This window comes from Fulmarus glacialis, unplaced genomic scaffold, assembly GCF_000690835.1.
Source record: "Fulmarus glacialis isolate BGI_N327 unplaced genomic scaffold, ASM69083v1 scaffold23237, whole genome shotgun sequence".
In the NCBI taxonomy this organism is placed as follows: Eukaryota; Metazoa; Chordata; class Aves; order Procellariiformes; family Procellariidae; genus Fulmarus; species Fulmarus glacialis.
In genome coordinates this window covers 31644-50534 of record NW_009221578.1, presented here as the reverse complement: position 1 = coordinate 50534, position 18891 = coordinate 31644, and the positions used below count along the sequence as shown (strand labels likewise).

The 18891-nt window shown below is 38.0% G+C and overlaps 1 protein-coding gene across 1 annotated transcript in view; it reads right to left on the bottom strand.

The window, feature by feature from the left end:
• Window positions 1–3432: 3432 nt before the first annotated feature.
• LOC104079220 (chromosome unknown open reading frame, human C2orf43) overlaps window positions 3433–18891 on the bottom strand; it is a gene marked incomplete at its 3' end in the record, with an annotated part of 38479 nt that continues 23020 nt past the window's right edge. The window contains exon 3 of the mRNA XM_009581176.1: window positions 3433–3602. Coding sequence (XP_009579471.1) covers window positions 3433–3602 — 170 coding nt within the window. The remainder of the gene's footprint in view (window positions 3603–18891) is intronic.

Here is an 18891-nt window from a genome sequence, read left to right as displayed (position 1 = left end):
ACAAAAGAAAAAACATGAAAATATGGTTATGCTACTGTATAAATTTGTGGAATTTTTAAACGCGAACTATGTTACTTTGTTATGCTCATCAGCTTTCTCGGAAGAAAGTACAGACCAACAGATTTCTGTCTGGAAGAGAACACAGTGAAAGAAAGATAAGGCAGATGCACATGAACGTATGCAGAGAAATGATGTGACGGGATTTCCAAGGTTTTATACACAACTATTCCAACTTATGTTTTGTTAGCTATTATTTGTAAAATCCAATAAGTTCTAGCAATACCCAATAATCTTTGGCACCACTGAGACATAGTAGCAATGCATGGTTTTGAATTATATGTTACAGAAATTTTATTTGCTTAAACTGATACATACTCAGAAGTTTTAAACTCTTCCTCCTCAATGAGTTTTACAGGAAGAGCAATGCTTACATTCTATGATGATTTCATTCATTAGTAAGTGTTAATTTATTACCACAAAGGTGCTGGCATTTCAAAAGCATCATTGCAAATGAAAGACTAATGCTGTAACTGATTGAATTTCATTAGCAAGGAAAATGTCAATCTTTTGATTAAATTAATGATCAAACAGACTGTTTGAGGAAAGACTCAGTAGCGTCGCCAGCAAAGCACAAGGAAATCCTCCAAGTAAGGATTTGTATTTTAGAAGAGAATGGCTGGAGGATGCGGCATATTTATGACTTAGGTTCAAGCTCCAACAACTGAGAAAATAATTTTGTCACTCAGCTTCATCTTTCAGTTCTGCTGGCTGAATGAAGAGCGAAGAAGATTATGAGGTTAAGACAAAGTATCAAGTAAGCTGTACATTATTGCATTTTTCCATCTCCAACATTTTTCCTTCCCAGTGTCAAAATTTTTTAGCAGTCTGACAAACTCTGGATGCTCCACTTCCCACGAAGAGGAGAATCTTGTTAAGATTGATGCACACCGTGACAACTGAGAAGCGGTCACAGTTACATGTGTGCCAGCAAACAGAATGGCCAGGAACTATTCCTTGGTCCTGCCACGGAACAGGACGGCATAGGGATGGTCTGTGTCCACATGGCTGAATTTCCCTTTGCCTAAAACCAGGATGTCTGCATCCAAACTAACTACTGGGAATGGTCCTGGGCCTCTGCCAAGCCCAGAACCATGCCGGGGTGTTGCCTGGGAGTTGCTGGCCACTTTGGGCCAAAAAGTCTCTTAGAGACTAGGCCCAAAACGTCACTGCATAGCTGGCCCAGTACTCAAATCCATGCAGTAGCCCCACTTAGTTACAAGTATGGATGCAACCTGTGTGGCCCTTCTCTACTAGACTTCGTTAAAGGCATCAGCCTTTAAAGAGTCTCCTGAAGAAACCATTAACAGAAGCCTCCCTGAGAGTCAATAGGAAAATAGGGATGGGGTTCAAAACTGAATTTATCCTGGGGTAAACTGGCAATTCCTGTTTCATTTCTCTTTTAATGAAACAAGAAAGCATATTTCACAGAAGTTTAAGAAAAAAACCCACAGTACCCCATTAACCTGCAGAGTACAAGGGCCCAAGAAATTAGCAGCATTCAAAACCGACAGCTGAAGAGCAACCAAGAAGGAGAGATAAGGAGATAGCACTTTCTCCTTTTCATGCATGCTAGCTTAAGTTCATCAGGTTCCCCCATCATTGTACAAGGGAGGGACAATCTAGTCTATATCTGGTTAGATTATGAAAGGGCTTTAAACTGGGTAACACGAATCAAATCTGCTAAACATACGCTCCAAATATAAACATTTACTGAATTATTTGAACAATTAAATACAACACATTAACCTCTAGCTCAGAATAATAAACTGTAAGCAATCAAAGGCTCTTAAAGCAGAGAATTTAAGACGAAAACCAAAACTCATGTAATAAATGAATATCACATAAGAACTACACAAAAATAAAATCAAATGATCTAGCTACTAAAATACACATATGTGCTCAAAATCTTGTGGGAATCAATTATTCCAATAAAAATAAAGGGAGACATGGAAACACAAGTTTCTTATTATCACACTTCATATGTTACAAAAGCTAACAGTTAACTTATTTTTGGCAAAGGGACAAAGGTTGCACAACATTCTGGCTTACACAAATATTTTCTATTGTTAAATGCATCTTAAATGTAGCTTGTCATATATTAACTTCATACACACAGTGCAACATGCAGTCTAAGAGTGTCCCAAAGATACCTACGTTTCAAAACATTGATGAGTAGCATGCTGCCAGTAACCAGTGAGCCAGGTGTAAAAAAATTACTCAACAATTCATAGTTTAATTGAAACCAGATAAAATAATTTGTGTAATAAAGACTGTATAGATGTTGACCAAAGAAAAGTTGATATTTTTGGACAAATTACTGCATATGATATTTTCTAGAACACTCGCTCTTGAAAAGATAAAACAGTAATGAAAGTTCTCTCAAAAAAATGCCCTTGTATAATCACAAAGTGAAACATGCCTGTGGAAATATATTGGGTTAATCTCATGTTTCACATTTTTAGTTGCTGTTTCCTTTAAAGGAAAAAAAAAAAGTTTGATGTGCAGTGGAAATGGTTATGAAGAAGTGGAAACCTACTCATGCATACATTAAACAGAGACTTTACGCTAATACTGCACTTCCTTCCACTGAAGATTTTCTAATGTAAAGGAAGAGACAATGATTTAGCAAGAGCGAATGTTTAAGAATAAAAATTCAGTATTCTTCATTTATCATCGGCTAGTAGAGTGAGTTATTACTGAGCACCAACAGTTTGCCATTTCCAGAGCTGCAAGGACACAGTCCTGCCTCAGCCTTCTTATTGCTTCACAGCGACAAAGAAAAATGTTCAGATACACAAGAACATGCAGTAACACCTCCCACTCTCATGGAGTTACCCAAACCAAGACTGAGTTGCAGAAGCAATGATATATGCATATGTATTAAATTTTAAAAACAACGTCCTTCATTGTAGTACTCACCACAATTTATATTACTATTCTTTTCCATGCATTTCCCCATATATAGCCAGCAATCTGCTTGCCTTGAGATAAGAAGCTGCTATTAAAATCATAACCAGTCTTAATTTTTGGTGTAGTAACATAATGTAATCGACAAATATCTATGATCTGTTTATAAATTATTTAAAGATGAGAAGACAACAAGAAAGTCCTAAATATATGTATCCCCATTATTAATAATTTATGTTACAAGGGCATTTAAAGGTCCAAATTCAGAGTAAGAACTTTATTTTCCATCAAACTACTTTATTATATGTTATTAGGATTAGTCATTAACGTTTTTATTTCATTTTAGTTGAAAGTTTGCGTATAGCAGAATAGAGCTTCCACAGGAAAGACACGGCATTACCCATAGGTTAAACATGTGCACTGCTTTGCTAATAATATAACTCCCATTCTATAAGGTTAATGTACCTGAAGTTCTGATGCTCGCTTCATCATCTCCAGTGTGATGTAGCAACCAATAGAATGAGCAATCAGTACCAGCTTTATATCTTTTGATACATTCTTTTTGAGGAAGTTCAGCTTATGCTCTACTTGTCCGTTAAGTCCAAAAACATCCTCTAGCTCCTTAATATCTGTGTCTGAAACATAAAAGAAAAGAAGTCCTTTGTTTTAATAATAGAAATTTCAAGTATCTCATTTTTTTTCACTTCTTTGGAAAACTCTGAAATAAATAAACTTCTTAATAAAAAAACCCAACCAACCAAACAACAGAAACCAAACTTAAAAATTTAATTTTAAGTTACCACCACTGGTAAATATAGACTGATGAATCACATGTACAGGATGTGAAGCCTTATGTGTAGCTGCGGAACCAGGGAAGGATACAGAAACACATGGAACTTGATGGCACATCGTCTAGCATTGTGTTCCCCTTCATCCAGTACAAGACCAAACTCAAGGCAATGAATCAGTTTAAATCAATCCAACTTTACATTGAGAGATCGGGACCTACAATAACAATATTAGCCTGGAACAAGAGTCCCTGTCCCTTCACTCAAGACAAACTATCATATAGGTTATTATGCACTAAGAACCTTCAGATATCCAAAATCTCCTGTCTTAAAGATGCACAAAAAAGTCCCATGGAATGAGGAAAAATACGAAATGCCTATGTGTCAACATGGAGCACTAGCACTTACATAAACTACCTATTATCATTCTCAATCCAGCTACAAAAGGGAATATCAAGTTAGAGCTTCATGGTTCTAGGTTACTGTGCAATTTCATTCCTGTTTTGCCAGTGACCTCCTAAAGGAGCTTGGGCAATCACTTACGATGAGGACTTTGCTACTCGCTTCCTGGCCAGTCAACAAGACAAGGATGGTCTGGTGCCTGTAACAATTTACAGCAATTTGGGCATCTTTAACTCTTGCTCATGAGGTGGGTGACATGGCTCTCAAGTTCCCCAATCTAAGGGGGGCCACAGCTCTTTCATCTGCTAGACAAGTGCTCTACCCACTAAACTAAAAGCTATATTAAGGATACACCACTCCAATTTAAGCTGGACTACTCGAGGGAAAGACTGTAAGAAGAAATACTGAAAAAAAGAATGACAGAAAAGAGGCAGAAAGCATGAAGCAATGTATGCCTATAGCTTATCTGAAAGAGATGTACTGGTATTAGTATCACTTAATCTCTTAAATCCATGCTATTATCGCAGGGCTCAATTTCATACTCCAGTTTAAACACCTGATCTTTTACATTCCTTACACGTTGACTTGCAATGCAGCTTTAGCCTGGAATAAGCCAAGTCTCCTTGCAACAAGGTTCAGACACATGATGGGGACTGGCTCATTACTGAGCCATGGTCCTACAGACAGCGCACAGGTTCCTGGCAAAAGCCACCCACCTCTAACAATTCAGGAGCAGCTAACAGAGGTAGCACACAGACAACCCTAACCAGCCCTAACCACCAAGTATTAGGTGTTTAACTTCCCACTTGATTTCTTTTGATGTCCTCTGCACCAGTTCCTTATGTGAAAAATAGATGTGGAAGAAAGTATCCATCAGGCAGAGACGCTGCAAAGAGACTGAAAGGCACTGAAAAACTACTGTAAGGGAAATTTAGCTAGCAGTATAGATCCATTTCAGATGTAGTTAGTTTTGTGCTTGCTTGAAGAAAAGTGATAACAGAAGCCTTTCTGCCTCTGTCTGTGAACATAGTTCATCAAATTATAAAGGCTGACTGGTTTTTTAATATGCATGTGGTAAATTTGATGGCAATCGGTCAGTAACCTCAAATGCTAAAAATTACTAATGCTAGTGTAGTGAATGTATTGGCGGGTTGACAGTGATAGTATTAATCGGTAGCCTAAGTGGGCTGGCACTATATTGCCTTTTTGATCATCTGTATGAAACATAACCTTTGAAGAAAAATAATTGCTAAAGCATGTGTTCTGATGCCTTTTTTCTAAGCTTAAACTATTACCACAGAGGCCACAACAAAGAAGTTCTTCAGTTAAACTAATATTTCTAATAAAACTACTAATGGTCATATCCCAGCATAATTTATAGTAGTTTATGCTAAATGAAAAACTGGATTACTAAAACACACTCAAGGAATGCAAAATTAGATGAGAAGTAATATTTTGGCTATTAGGCTTTCTACAAGTAATGGAAAACAAAAAGCTCGTTTTGTTTTCTGAAACCCTAAATAAAAGCCTAAGGCCAAAACACTGTTTTTAAGCTTAGTTTCTATTTTTAGCAAAAGCTGTCTTTCCTACTTTTTATTTATTTACACAGCACCTTAACCTCATGCAGGAGTAGGCTGTCCACATCGCAAGTCTAATTAAGGGTATATATAACACACATACAGAATACTAGAAATATGATGGCCCACCGGATACAGCAACAAGTGAAAGAGTATGTTATGCTGAGTATACATATGTTAACGTGTGTTGGCTTGACCAGGACAATTTTCTCTTGTAAATATTTGCTGCATTTCCACACTGTTTTACTCAGGCATTGCCATCTCCAGTGATGTATCAGCATGTCTTTTAACGTTTGACGTTCCATTCATAGCTTTAATTCTTGAAAATAAGTGATTTTACAAGAATTTCAGCTTATTTCCAAGTTAGAGCAAGGGAAAAGGAGGTAAAGTATGTGTATAAATCTTCTAGAGAACTTCTCATGGTTCACAAGACCCAAGAAACCAAGCAGGAAACAAAACAGATTTTTATTTGTATTGTTCAATCTCATGAGGTTAACGGCTGCTTTTCATGACATGAATTCAATATCTGCTACAAGAGATGCTGAACATTGCTGCAATGCAGTTAATAAACAATAAAGCAAAGACAGTCTAGCCCAGTCTCAACATTTTCCAAGTTAAGGTAGATAACTATGTTAGACAAATATAGTTAATTATTTCAGTTATTAAGACATTAGATATCTAATTTAGTATTTAGTTACCTAATAAATAGCAGCGTAGAGATTCAGGGCAACATATTCATAGCTATTACTGATTTCAGTAGAGATGTGCCCATTCAGAACCAGTTTTGCTGTCAAAGCAAGAACCCTGAGGAAGGATATGGGTGGGGATTAAGAGTAGAGTGAAAATAAGGGCTTCTTCCTCCTCGCATTTGTCCCGACTTAGGTTTAGGACTTGAGCATACTCAACTCAAGCCTCTGCACTAGTGTTTCCTTAAGGGAGCAGGGGAGAGCAGAGCTTGCAGAAGCGATTTTTAATTGGATGGGTTATTATGATTGATGATGTTCACAGAGACCCGTTCTACTGCACTGGGCCAAAGCGTCCTCACCGCAGCCCTGCTCAGCACCCCTCAGAGCAAGGATGCTCAGATTCCCACGTCTACTGGCCTATGTTACACACGCATACAACCTCTCTTATATTGAAAGCGAGTCCTGACAGCCAATGTTGACCCCAGAGAATTGTTTCAGCTGTTTAATAAAACTTTTCCTTTTCTTCTGAAATACTGGTTTGTTGCCAAACCAAATCACATTGGCACTACTCCTAGAGAAGCCACACTGGAGGATAAGCGTGCGGTATAGGGTCTGGTGATCCACACACAGAACTCTCCTCATCACTGACTGACCCTGTACTCTTGTTAGGTGAAACTCCAACGACACGTAACCCTATATTGAAATATGCATCCTATTTTTCTTCTGGACAAATATAAAATTGCCCATGCCTCGTGTCAGTTCATGTTTCCCTAACACAAATGCTACACTTCTAATAGCCCAAAATATGCGAGAGCTGGGCTGCGGCACAGGTTTGGAAGATTTATTTATTTGTTTTACAGAAGAAAATCACCCAGGGATTATCCAAAATCAACATGAATTTCTTGGGTGGAGAAGCTCAAATAGGTTCTTTATATAAGCAAACAGACTTGCAAAACACACTGGCAGTCAGCTCTCCGATGGCTCTACATCAGAGAAGGGACCAGAGTTACTTCACCTCAGGTGTGGAATAGATGGCTGAAGTAGAGCTCATTTAAGCAGTTTTCAGATAGTAGAAATTATACGACTTGTACCTTATGCTGCAAACACCCCATCTGGGCCAACGCATGTGATTATAAGACTTTATTTAGCTGAAGTGTATTAAAAGAAATACTGTATTTCTTTATTTTCTTTGGCAAAGCATTAATCTTCTGATGTGCTTTTGGAAAAACAAATGTGCAATCACTTTAATGAATCTCTTTTTCTGACCTCTGCTAAACCCACAGTCAGAAAACAATGATAGATTAAAATAAAGTGTTTGCTCTAAGATTAGTCGACAAGTTAATCTTGCTAGGAAAGAGGACTTTGGTTTTCAGGGAAATAACAGAGAATTGTGTTTGTTTGTTTTTCTGCTGTGTATGCAAGGGAAATTCTTAGGCAGAAAAAAAAAGCATATCAGTTGTATGAGCAGACTTTAGACTGGAGATTCATAAAATTTAGCCTTTCACTAAAAAGTCTCCAAAAATCATAGACTCCTTTTTACTGGATGATTCGAAAAGATACCGGAGGCCAGATTTTCCCACACTACCCTCAAATTTGTGCATATAATTTCTGCATGCCTTTGTACTTCCCTAATTTCACAAGGGAATGCTTGCGTGTCCAAACTCTCAGCTACCCTTGTCACAACAGGTGACTGAACATTTGAGCTGAGTGCGTATGGACACTTGTCCACTTGTCACGGAGTGACTTTAAAGTCTGTCCCAGGATCCGCTCATACAAAAGGCCTCCAAATTACTCATGAACAAGTAAGGAACTGTGTGAAAAGGTGACTTGTAATTATATGCCATGAAGGAAAGGGAGGTAAAAACCACTGCCCTCCCTGAACTCTATCTTCTTCTTCCCTGGGTCATTTACTCTAGGAGGTAGTACCTGGGTATCTAAGGTCAAACTCTAATGAACCTAGTGTATGAACTCTTGTGGTCAAGAATTTTCAGAACCAGGCCTTTTACAGGACAAGGACAAGTAAGTGTCTGGAGACTGAACCATGGGACTGGAAAAAGATTCACCTCTTGCTCTGAAGATGCTGCTCATTTCAGCTGCATGACACATCACCACACTGCTTAATGTTAACAGTGAGGAGAAATAACAAGTTTATATACATGAAAATGCAGTGACATCACAAGAAAGTATCAAGAGGAAGAAAAGCAAAGAGGGAGAAGATATTGAAAGGTCAGTGATGATATCCAAGCGTATGAAAAGGCAAGGCACAAAGCTTCAAGTATGGCCAACCAAATAATTCAGGAGAGCTAGCTCAGGGTCACGTTAAGTCCACTGCGTCTCCATCAAATACCGTAAGTGCAACCAACATACAGGGCCAAGTGTTTTTGACTCTTTGCCCCACCTCCTTTTTCGACTACAAATACATACAAACACTAGTGGGAAGAGCAGCAGTTGTGACTGAGTAACTACTGTTTAGATGGAGCAGCCCGTGGAAAGTTTTATCTTTGCCTTCATGTAGTGACAAGCAGAAAGCAACCCCACAACTGTATTACTTAGAAGGATTACCTGTTAAAGTGGCATGCATAGTCAGAAGTCTAATTCTGGAAATTAAATAAATAATTTGATTGTTTTTGTTCTTATAGCAAAACACAATAATTCCTTACAATTGAATGATGCCATCTGAAAATGTTTAAATACAACTGTAAGCTTAAAAACTGAGATTTCAGGTTTGTGGGTCTAGTATGGGCAAATGTGTTAGAAAATACATCTCCTAAAGATATATTGCTTAAAGCCTGAATGCTTCCCCCAATCTTTCATTTCATTATTGAACCCTGGATAATTTGTATCAGCAAGCGATAAAATGCCGAAGAAATGGGATGGAAACTGTGAAAGAATGTTCAGTAAATACTGAAGAACTCCTCCTGACACCAGGAACCAGGTCTTAAAGCATTGTGTTTTAGATTAACCCTTAGACCTTAATCTGGCCCTAGTACCCTCAGGAACTGTTCATGCAACTTTTAAGATAAACACACCACTCATTAGTGTTTATTGGAGCAATTACTTTTTGTAAAGGTATCCTTCACAAATAAATTACCATTTACTCAAGATACTGAAGTGGTCATATGTATTATTTTCTTTATTAAAAAATAACAAGACCTTAATTTACAAATTGAACTACCGATTTCCTTTGCAATCTACATACCTATTGCTGGTACACTTGTTTTAACACCTAATCTGTTTTTCAAAGGAAGCTGTATTATAATTCAATTAGTACAAGCATAGTCTGACAGAATGAACTAATAAACATGACAAATACTAAACCCCAAATTTTTATTAAAAGCATACAGGAGCACACTGAACTTATTAAATTAAGATATCTGTGAGAGACTTTTTATTTTGCATTCCCAGTCTTGCTTCCCTCTAGCTGACTAGAGTAACTATTACAAAGGTATGATGAGATAACAGTCCAAACTCTGAAGTAGAATTTTGCTGGTTGTCTCCAATTTTGGCAAGGCAAACACCATTAAACAGTGTTTTATTATGCATTTCTACACCAATCTATGCCTCCAGAATCACTTTAACATGCATAAAGCAAATCTAATATGGGTGTTTTACATAACACAGATGGAAAAGTTTTCTGTATTTGAATGTATTTTACAGTCAGTAAGCTGAATAACTACAGAAAGCGCAATTTATAAGAATTTTCAATATCATATTATTAAAAAAAGTAAAGCAAAATAAGAAAACTTGGCAGGGCAGAGGTTAGAGAATCATCATTGTACAGGGGCAGATCTAAATTTCCATTGTAAAGTGACCTCAAAGAGCAGAAGTAAAGAGGTCTGAGCCTATGGGAAGCTGATTGTTCATATTATGTTTCTTGTTTTCTGGACACGCTGAAGCCAAGTGAAAGGCTTTGTGAATTCCCTTCTTCACTTGCTCACACAAACAGAACTGGAAGGGACTTCCTTGTTGAGGCTGACTGCTGTGTAAAATGTATCTTGATACAGGAACAAGTATAAAACTTATTGTGACTTTTTTAGTCTCATACTTTTGTCACTTCTAGGCTGCACCTTTGATGGCAGCACACTACTTGGACTATTAAGGACCGCTTTTCAGCAGACCTGATTATTTTGAAGAAAAAGACCTGTAACGCCATGCTTATGTAGCTGAGTTCGGTGTAAAACTCGAGTAAGGTCATTCCAACACACCAGGTATCCCACTCAGCACACCATTTTACTTTGCAGAATACCCTCTATGAGACAAGTAACTATAGAGCACAAGAAAACAACGGTATGCCCTTTCTTTACCATAAATTAGGCTTTTATCTAGGCTTTACTCATTTTTTCCCAGTTTCAGTGTCATTTCACATCTAGGTGTGCACATCTACACTTGCAAAATAACAAATTATTTCAGTACTGGCAGCCCTTCAAAACCTTCCGGCAATTCTCCCCTCTTCCAGTAATCTCAAAATAGATCAGCTCTACCACAGCTTATTAAGGAAGAATCACTGAACATAGCCTGAAATAGTTAGGACTACATACAAGCAAACAGGTACCAAACAAAACCAGTAACACCAGTGTAGTGGGAACCCCTGAACACATTACTCTTCCTGGGGTGCTGAGGTCTCTGGGCATTCCAGAGTAACTCCACAGCAAAGGCAAGCCAGAGCAGTTGTCAACATAACCAGGCCCAGCCTTCCCATATCAGGTGCTGAAGTAAAGCACACCTCTCTGGCATTGCAGGAAAAAATAAGATAAAAAGAGGGATTAGGAAGAAAGCAATTAATTAGCCTTGCATTGGCATAGACTTCATAAACAATGAGAGGAAGCAGAGCTCGTGTACTCTACAACTACCTGAAAGGAGGCTGTAGTGAGGTGGCGGTTGGTCTCTTCTGCCAAGTAACTAGTGATAGGACAAGACGCAATGGCCTCAAGTTGCGCCAAGGGAGGTTTAGATTGGATATTAGGAAAAATTTCTTCACTGAAAAGGTTGTCAAGCGTTGGAACAGGCTGCCCAGGACAGTGGTTGAGTCACCATCCCTGGAGGTATTTAAAAGACGTGTAGATGTGGTGCTTAGGGACATGGTTTAGTGGTGAACTTGGCAGTGTTAGGTTAACGGTTGGATTCGATGATCTTAAAGGTCTTTTCCAATCTAAACAATTCTATGATGCTATGATTCTACTTGAAGATCTGGTGGTTGAGAAAATGAAGTCAATAACAAGACCTTCAGGAAAAAGTGTGCACCTAGGTGTGCACTTCTACCTAAAAGGGCTCCACATTCAGTCTGAGCCTCTGGATGGGATCATTGTACCAATAATGTCTGCCCAAGCAACATAGAGAAAATCTTGCAATTTCCATTATCTTGCTGATTTGCTGAGCTTACACCACAAAAAAAGGCTAGGTTGCAAAAATCAGTCTAGACCCCACAAAACTCACTTTGACTCTCCAAAAAGTCTATTTTCCTTGCTTTGCCTGACTAGCAGATGGTACTCCTGCTAATGTCTACCTTGCATGTTTCCCTTAAAAATGCTCATTTCATGTATGATCTGAAATAGTACCACCCAGTTTTGCAAGGGTAAATGTGCTTCACTGGTATTTGAATTATCTTGCACCATCAGCCCGAGGCATGTGACCTATGAGTCTCTCCAGGAATAACGAACATAGAGTATATTGTTCCTTAAGGCAATTCTTTATTGAAAGTGTATCAGTATCAAGACCTTTCACGTTTGGCCAGATCCAACATCTTCCAATTTAACACGGGGAAAATTCAGTCTTGAGACTGAGGCATAGAACTTTCTTACTGAATGAAGCAACTAAAAGTAACTTCAGTAAATAGCATACTTTAACAACAACTTGCATTTGTACAGTTTAACAATGGAAGAAAAACAAAATAATCATGTTCTGCACATCACCAACGCTGGGTAAATATAGCATAGGAGGTAAAGAAAGGCCAGTGGCAATTGTATGAGTGTTGAAGGGAACAAAAATGGATGAATATCACTTCACGGGAATTGATTCAGTCGGTGTATGATAAATGAGGTGCTGCGCCGCAGTAGGCAAGTCTAACAGTCACACCTATGGAAAACAGCACTTCAAAACTTTGGGAAGTTTAAACAGACACAAATAGAGAAAGAGGGACTGAGAGCAAACAAGGGAGAGCCGAAGTTGGGATCAAAGTAAGACAGCTGGCCAGGGAAGTCAACCCATGTTATTCCACAGACAGGGAATAAAAAGAATTATTTTAGACATAGGAGAAAATGACAAGGAGCATATCACAATGTTAAGAGGGGGAAAGGGGAAAAAGCAAGCAGCTGAGAGTATACCTGGAGGGGCAGTTATACAGTAACATAAGTAACAATATAGTATTTGTACTTCACAGTGACCAGACAGATCAACGGGTGACATTTTCTGAAGTGCTTGACGCTTCTGCTGAATCAAGCTAAAATTTTTAATTTGTTAGGCCAGCCCTGATTTCTCTTGAAAATCCATCCCAAAATTTTATTTAGAACTCTGATATAGACCAAGACTGAAATGTTCAAATAAGTATCACTCTTCAGAATAATACTAAAATAACACCTATCTTTAGAGTAACACTAAAGTAACACTAAAGCATTTCCTACTTCACTAGCTATTGTAATGGCATTAGGATGGCATTCAGTATAACTTAGTCCTTTTTCTTTATTCTTGTGTATATATTCATCTTGGATGATACTATTTTAACAGAAGTATAAAGTGTAGGTTTCTATCTTCACTTGTCCATGGAAATGTTAAATTTAATATCTAGAAGAACTACCTGCAGTAAACAGATCCAAATTATTTAACAATACTGTCAAGCATCCTTTTTACTTTAAGGACTAAATGACCCACTTAGGCAAACATAACATTTTTCCATGCTTCATCTGTATCCTTCAAAATTGATGGATTAGAAGAAGTTTTCAAAATTATTATCTTAGATTCCCTGATGCTGTAAACTGGTGCCACACCGCTGACTGCAAAGAGCTATGTCAGCCATGTCAGTTTATTCCAGCAGAGAACATGACCTCATGCTACCAGCACTGTGGGCTGTAGCACAAAATGTATGCAAAATATTTCGCAATGCAGTGCTACCTCACAGCGCTCAATCAATGCTTCTAATCGCTACCTGTCTTGAAAAGTCTTGTAAGTCTGTGTTTGGGCTCCTCTTTGCACAAGGAGTGCAAGCTGACAGCAAAGGGAACCAGCTGTGGCTCAGCGACTCCCGACATTGATCCCCACTGGATGTCAGAGCAACAGGGGGTCTGCTGCTGGCTGACATGACATGAAGTGAATCCAGCAGCTGGGAGAATCTAGTTCTCTGGTCTGACACTCTCCACTGAGTTACGCTTTCTGCCATCATTGGAAAAGGCCACGATTTTGATTGAGAAGTACTCCATACTCCATCTTTCATTTCTTTGCACAGCGTAAGGCAAAAGAGAATTGGACGAAACAGTGTATGTAAAAGCCTGAATTTATTAAAATCAGTGGCAAAACTGGGAAATAGAATTTCACCTTGTACTTTCTTTAAATATAGAGGGTTTCTTTATCAGTTGCTGATGCTTTAAATAGCCATCTGCATAGTGCAAATATAGTGCATAGTGCTGTATTGTGCAAATTTTGTATCTTTGGGGACGAAACACATTTTTGTCAAATTGACCACTTGAAATTATGATTTATATCTTCTCTTCTCCAGTGTTCCATTACACTATTTAAAAATTAATTGGCAGGTCTATTCCCCAATACCAAGATAGCAGTTTCCTTTTTAACCTTCCTGAAGAAAATGCTGAAAGTTTCATTCTTAGTCGCCCAGCTGAACTGCCTAGCATAGCAAGTATGGCCACATGCCAAAGATACTGTGATGGCTTTATTTTTCTTGGAGTTTTGCATTATAGCTCAAATAGAGACTAAAGTGTCACTGCTATAAAGCTGATCTGTCATTATAGATGAATAAGGGATTTTTTTGGTCTTCATTTTAACACAGATGAGATGTGCTACGTAGAAAGAAAAAACAATTCACCTGTGACCCACAAGCAGTGGTAGGGTCACCATTGGACAAAGGTTGATTTTCTCATTCATTTACATTAGCAGACATTGAAGCCATAGCTCATTACAAACTCTTTGAAACTGCCTTCGGCTTTACAGTATAATTTATATAAAAAGACAGCAACTGAATTTGACCTGCACTCTACACATAAACAGATCCAAATATGATCATGTAGAGTTTAGTATATACTAAAGTGCATTCAGAAATACTGAAATTGGTCTCTGTATGATCAATTGCAGGATAAAACTTCTTCCTCCAAATCATGTAAACACTAGTACAGAAGTCAGGAGTCTCTGACAGCAGACTCAGTGTTAATATATTTGAAAACCCAGTTTTGTTCTGAAAAAAAAGACACTGCAATGGCGATCCCAGAGAATTTTAGTAGTCTGCTATAACATTTAACCCAATGGGGATTAATTTGGCAACTAAGTAGTCACCTGACCACACCAGTAATTTGACAGCTGTAGTAAATTAGATTATTTTAATGAATGCATTAATGCACAAAACATAAAATTCAACCTTTAGAAAGAGAAGAATATGTCTATCTTCAAGAAAAAGAATAGTCTCATGCAGTATCAAAAGGAGGAAAAAAGAAAAACTCCTTCATCCAGCAAGGAGCAATGAGACCCCCTCATTCAACCTGAGTCCACAGTACTGTATCGTTTTGCCCTTTATCATTTCTCAAAGCACACAGCCCGTACTCGGATCTTGCTGGGAGATTTAAGTAGATGAGCAAGAGGTAAGAATAATTCATTAATGAAGCTGATTATCGAAGAATAAGGCCATTTGCAGTTACTTCTTCCTGCATAGTCTGCCTTACAGTTTCCTGCACTTCCCTGAAACGCCTACATTGCTCCTTGAAGAAAGGCAAACTCCTAAAACCAAAGCAAACAGAAAGACTCCATGTTCCAAACCTGGTTATTTTTAGAATCTGGAATTATGTTGTGCATTGCTGATGGTCCCTCAGTCTTACGACTGTAGATTACTGTGCATTAAAAATAAAACTGCTGTTAAACACTGGAGTGATCCCATTAAGATCTGCACCATTTGTTGCAAGCTTTGTGGGCACCAAAATTAAATCTAAGGTTTATATCATACAGTAGAAATTATTATTAATAAATAAAAGTATCAATCAGCTGTCTTCCTACAGCTAACCTATGTAGTAGAGAAACTTTTTGATTCAACTATCAAAACGAATCCAGAGCCATTACACCTTCAGACAGAAGGGATTATTCTCTGCTGTGTGGAAAGTCCATTTTCATTCTGTTAGCAGATGTAAATATATCTTTCCAACTAACTTGGATTAAAAGATTCCTAAGCATTCTCCCTGGGGAAAAAAATCTGAATCATCTCAATATTTTGTTTATTAAATTATTTTGCTTTTTTACTTTCCCTAAAATAGTATGGTAAACATTTAAATGATTTACTCTGAAACATCACAGCACTGCTCATCTCAGTGAACTGTGACATGCCTTCTAAAGTCAAGACACCAAAAGATATAAATGTTACCTTTTTGTAGGGTTCACATTCTTGAACACTTTTTTTCCCCCCACTAACAGCCATCTGCATCTAATTAGAAGCGATGGTATCAGCTGGAGAACATACCTATGTCATGGGGTGAAAGGCGGAAAATGATCCATAAACAATCTCAAAACCTATGTCCAAAGTTTCCTGGAATGCAGTAAAGACATTATACTCTCCAATGGATGAATGTCAATTTTTTTTAAAACGTCTTGTTTTCTGGATAAGGATCCAGAAGACTATCAGGTTTCAAAAGTTGTTACTTTAAAACACATCTTTAAAAACAGAATTACATTAACCTTATTTGAAGATATGGATGAAAAATTCTGGTTCTTTTAACAGGGGAATTAGTTGAATAAAGTACTAGAGTGGACTAGAAAGCTATTCATGGATATTTTTTAATAATATGCCTACAGACATTATGTTGACAGACTCAGTGGAAAACCTTAAAAGAAATAGAGAAAATAGAGAACCTTACAACTATTCTTCATATAGCTATAATAAAAGTAAAGACAAAGTCCTCTTCTTAGTAACACCAGCAATAATTGGTCACTACTCCATCAAAGTCAATGGAATATAGAGCTATGCATTAAGTGGTACCAGAATCAGCTAACGGTGTTTAAGTGATCATTACAAATAAATACATGGCTGTTAAGGTATGACGCTGCAATTTTGAGTTAAAATTGATATTGTTTTGGTTGGCCAGAAGAGAAAACAACAGAGCAACTTAGAAATACTTCACATATGGCAAAATTTTATTTTCTTAGTTTTGATTTTGAAGGGAACAAGATTTTTAAACACATGCTTAAAATTAAGCAGAACTGATAAAGTCAATGCCAAACGCCAAGATTTCACTCAAAGGATCTATTTGCATAATTATGGGTATCATTATGGGACCTCTACAACTAATTAACTGAATGTGGCTCAAAGGAAAGAAGTGTTACAGTAAACAGAGTACTGCAGCATCCCTAGGGCTGCTTACTTTTCACACATTTAGATTTAAAACATTCCAATGGGTTCATAACATGAAATGATCATTTGTTTCCTTAAAATAGACACATAGCACTAAAACCGTACAGCAAAATGCACATCTCACCAGGCAAAGACAAAAACCTCCGCATTTAAATGCCTCATAATAACTTTTACATATGCACACATACTTCCTTCCTTAAGCTGCCCTTTCCAAAGACAAGGCAGCAATAAGGTTTCTGGGCAGCAGCAATTGCAATATCAGAAGGGGCAGCAGGACTGCACTGAGCTGATGGTTCCTGTCCCGTCCTGTGAAAACAACCAGTTCCTCTGTGCACGCCCTGATGTGGGATCCCTCGCTGTTGACAAATACCATGTGAAGAGCTCAATGTGATTAATCAGTACCGAGGCCAGCTTCGTAAACAGGAAGCTTCTCCTCTATATATTAAAAACATTGACTCTTTGTATGAAACTAGCTTAATTCTACCTGGATGGCATGCTTACAACTTGGTTCTTTTTAATGTATCTACAGTGTGATACCATTGGACTGGGAGACACCTTGCCATATAATTCTGCATTAAAATTAAGCAGTGCTATGTGTTCTGGGACACAAACATGACTACAGAGTTCTCCAGGTCTATAATATTTAAACATAAGTGACTAAACCTATAAAGAAGCTACATTAAAGATAATCCATCTTCACATGACTCTAGATATTTTAATTTATATGCCTAGGAAGCGGAAAATATTGTTGAAATATAAATAAATGTGAATTAAATGTGTGTAATGTGAATTAAACGCCTGTATACATAGGCTTAAAGTATGCATGTGAGATGCCAGCTGCCTTTCTTCTGCTTTTCTCCCTTTAATTGTATAATACAAGACGTAAACGCCTTTTAAACATGGCTATCACTGTGTACCTGATTGCGGCCAGATACCTACCATTACTACTGTTTGATATCTAACCGAACACTGCTGAAGCCCAGATAAGGATTTGCTGGTCAAAAACCTTCTAAGCACTACAGACACTAATTCTGAGGTGTTTTTGTACGGACCGAACAGATTGCCACTAGCTCTGATTCACCTGATTCAGCAGCGTAGGTATTTTCCAACATCAGCAATCATTAAAAACACCCGTACTACTTAAAATAAATGAGTGTCACAAGCTAGCTAAAATTACCAAATGCATACTGACTCCCTGTGCCTTTGTGTAACTTCTCTCCTTTTGGGTTATACACAACAACAAGGACAAAGGCTGTTAGCTAAGGATGAGTCTCTATTTTTAGGAGCCCAGTTCTTGGAACACCTAACTTTCATGATCTCCTCCTCTCCTGTTTGCAGCAATGCAGACCACAATCCCACTCCCAGCCATCACCACACATTCATGGTGGCACAACATCTCTAAGGCCACCGCAGCAAACGCTTACACAAAAAAAGTGTTATTGGAAAAGTATTCTTAGCTACCATTCATTCCGCTTAGCAAGTGGAAACTGGTGAGAGCGCCAACTCCATCTGATCAGCCAGCTCTTCTTGGACCACAAGCAAGTGTCCTGAGAACGACCAGTGGCTCACAGACCACAGTTTGGGAATCACTGTCCTAAATAACTCACAACCCTCTTATTATAGCACACCATGCTCCTTGTCTTGCTAAGGCTACTATTTTAGGTTTTTTCCTGCCAGCACAGCATATCATGATGGTAGAAACTTACGGCTCATATCTGTTAACCACGCCCACACTTATATCTGTCATTTTGTGGACAACTATCTAGCAATCAACAAGATGATGAACTTGCTGAGTATTAAATTCAGTTTTACCCAAATGATTTCAGCCCTTTTTTTGTACATTTATATCACTTTAGCTAGAGGCAGAATCTCACTCATAGTCAATTCTGCAGTTTCATTAGAAGTCAGAGGGCTGGAAAAGC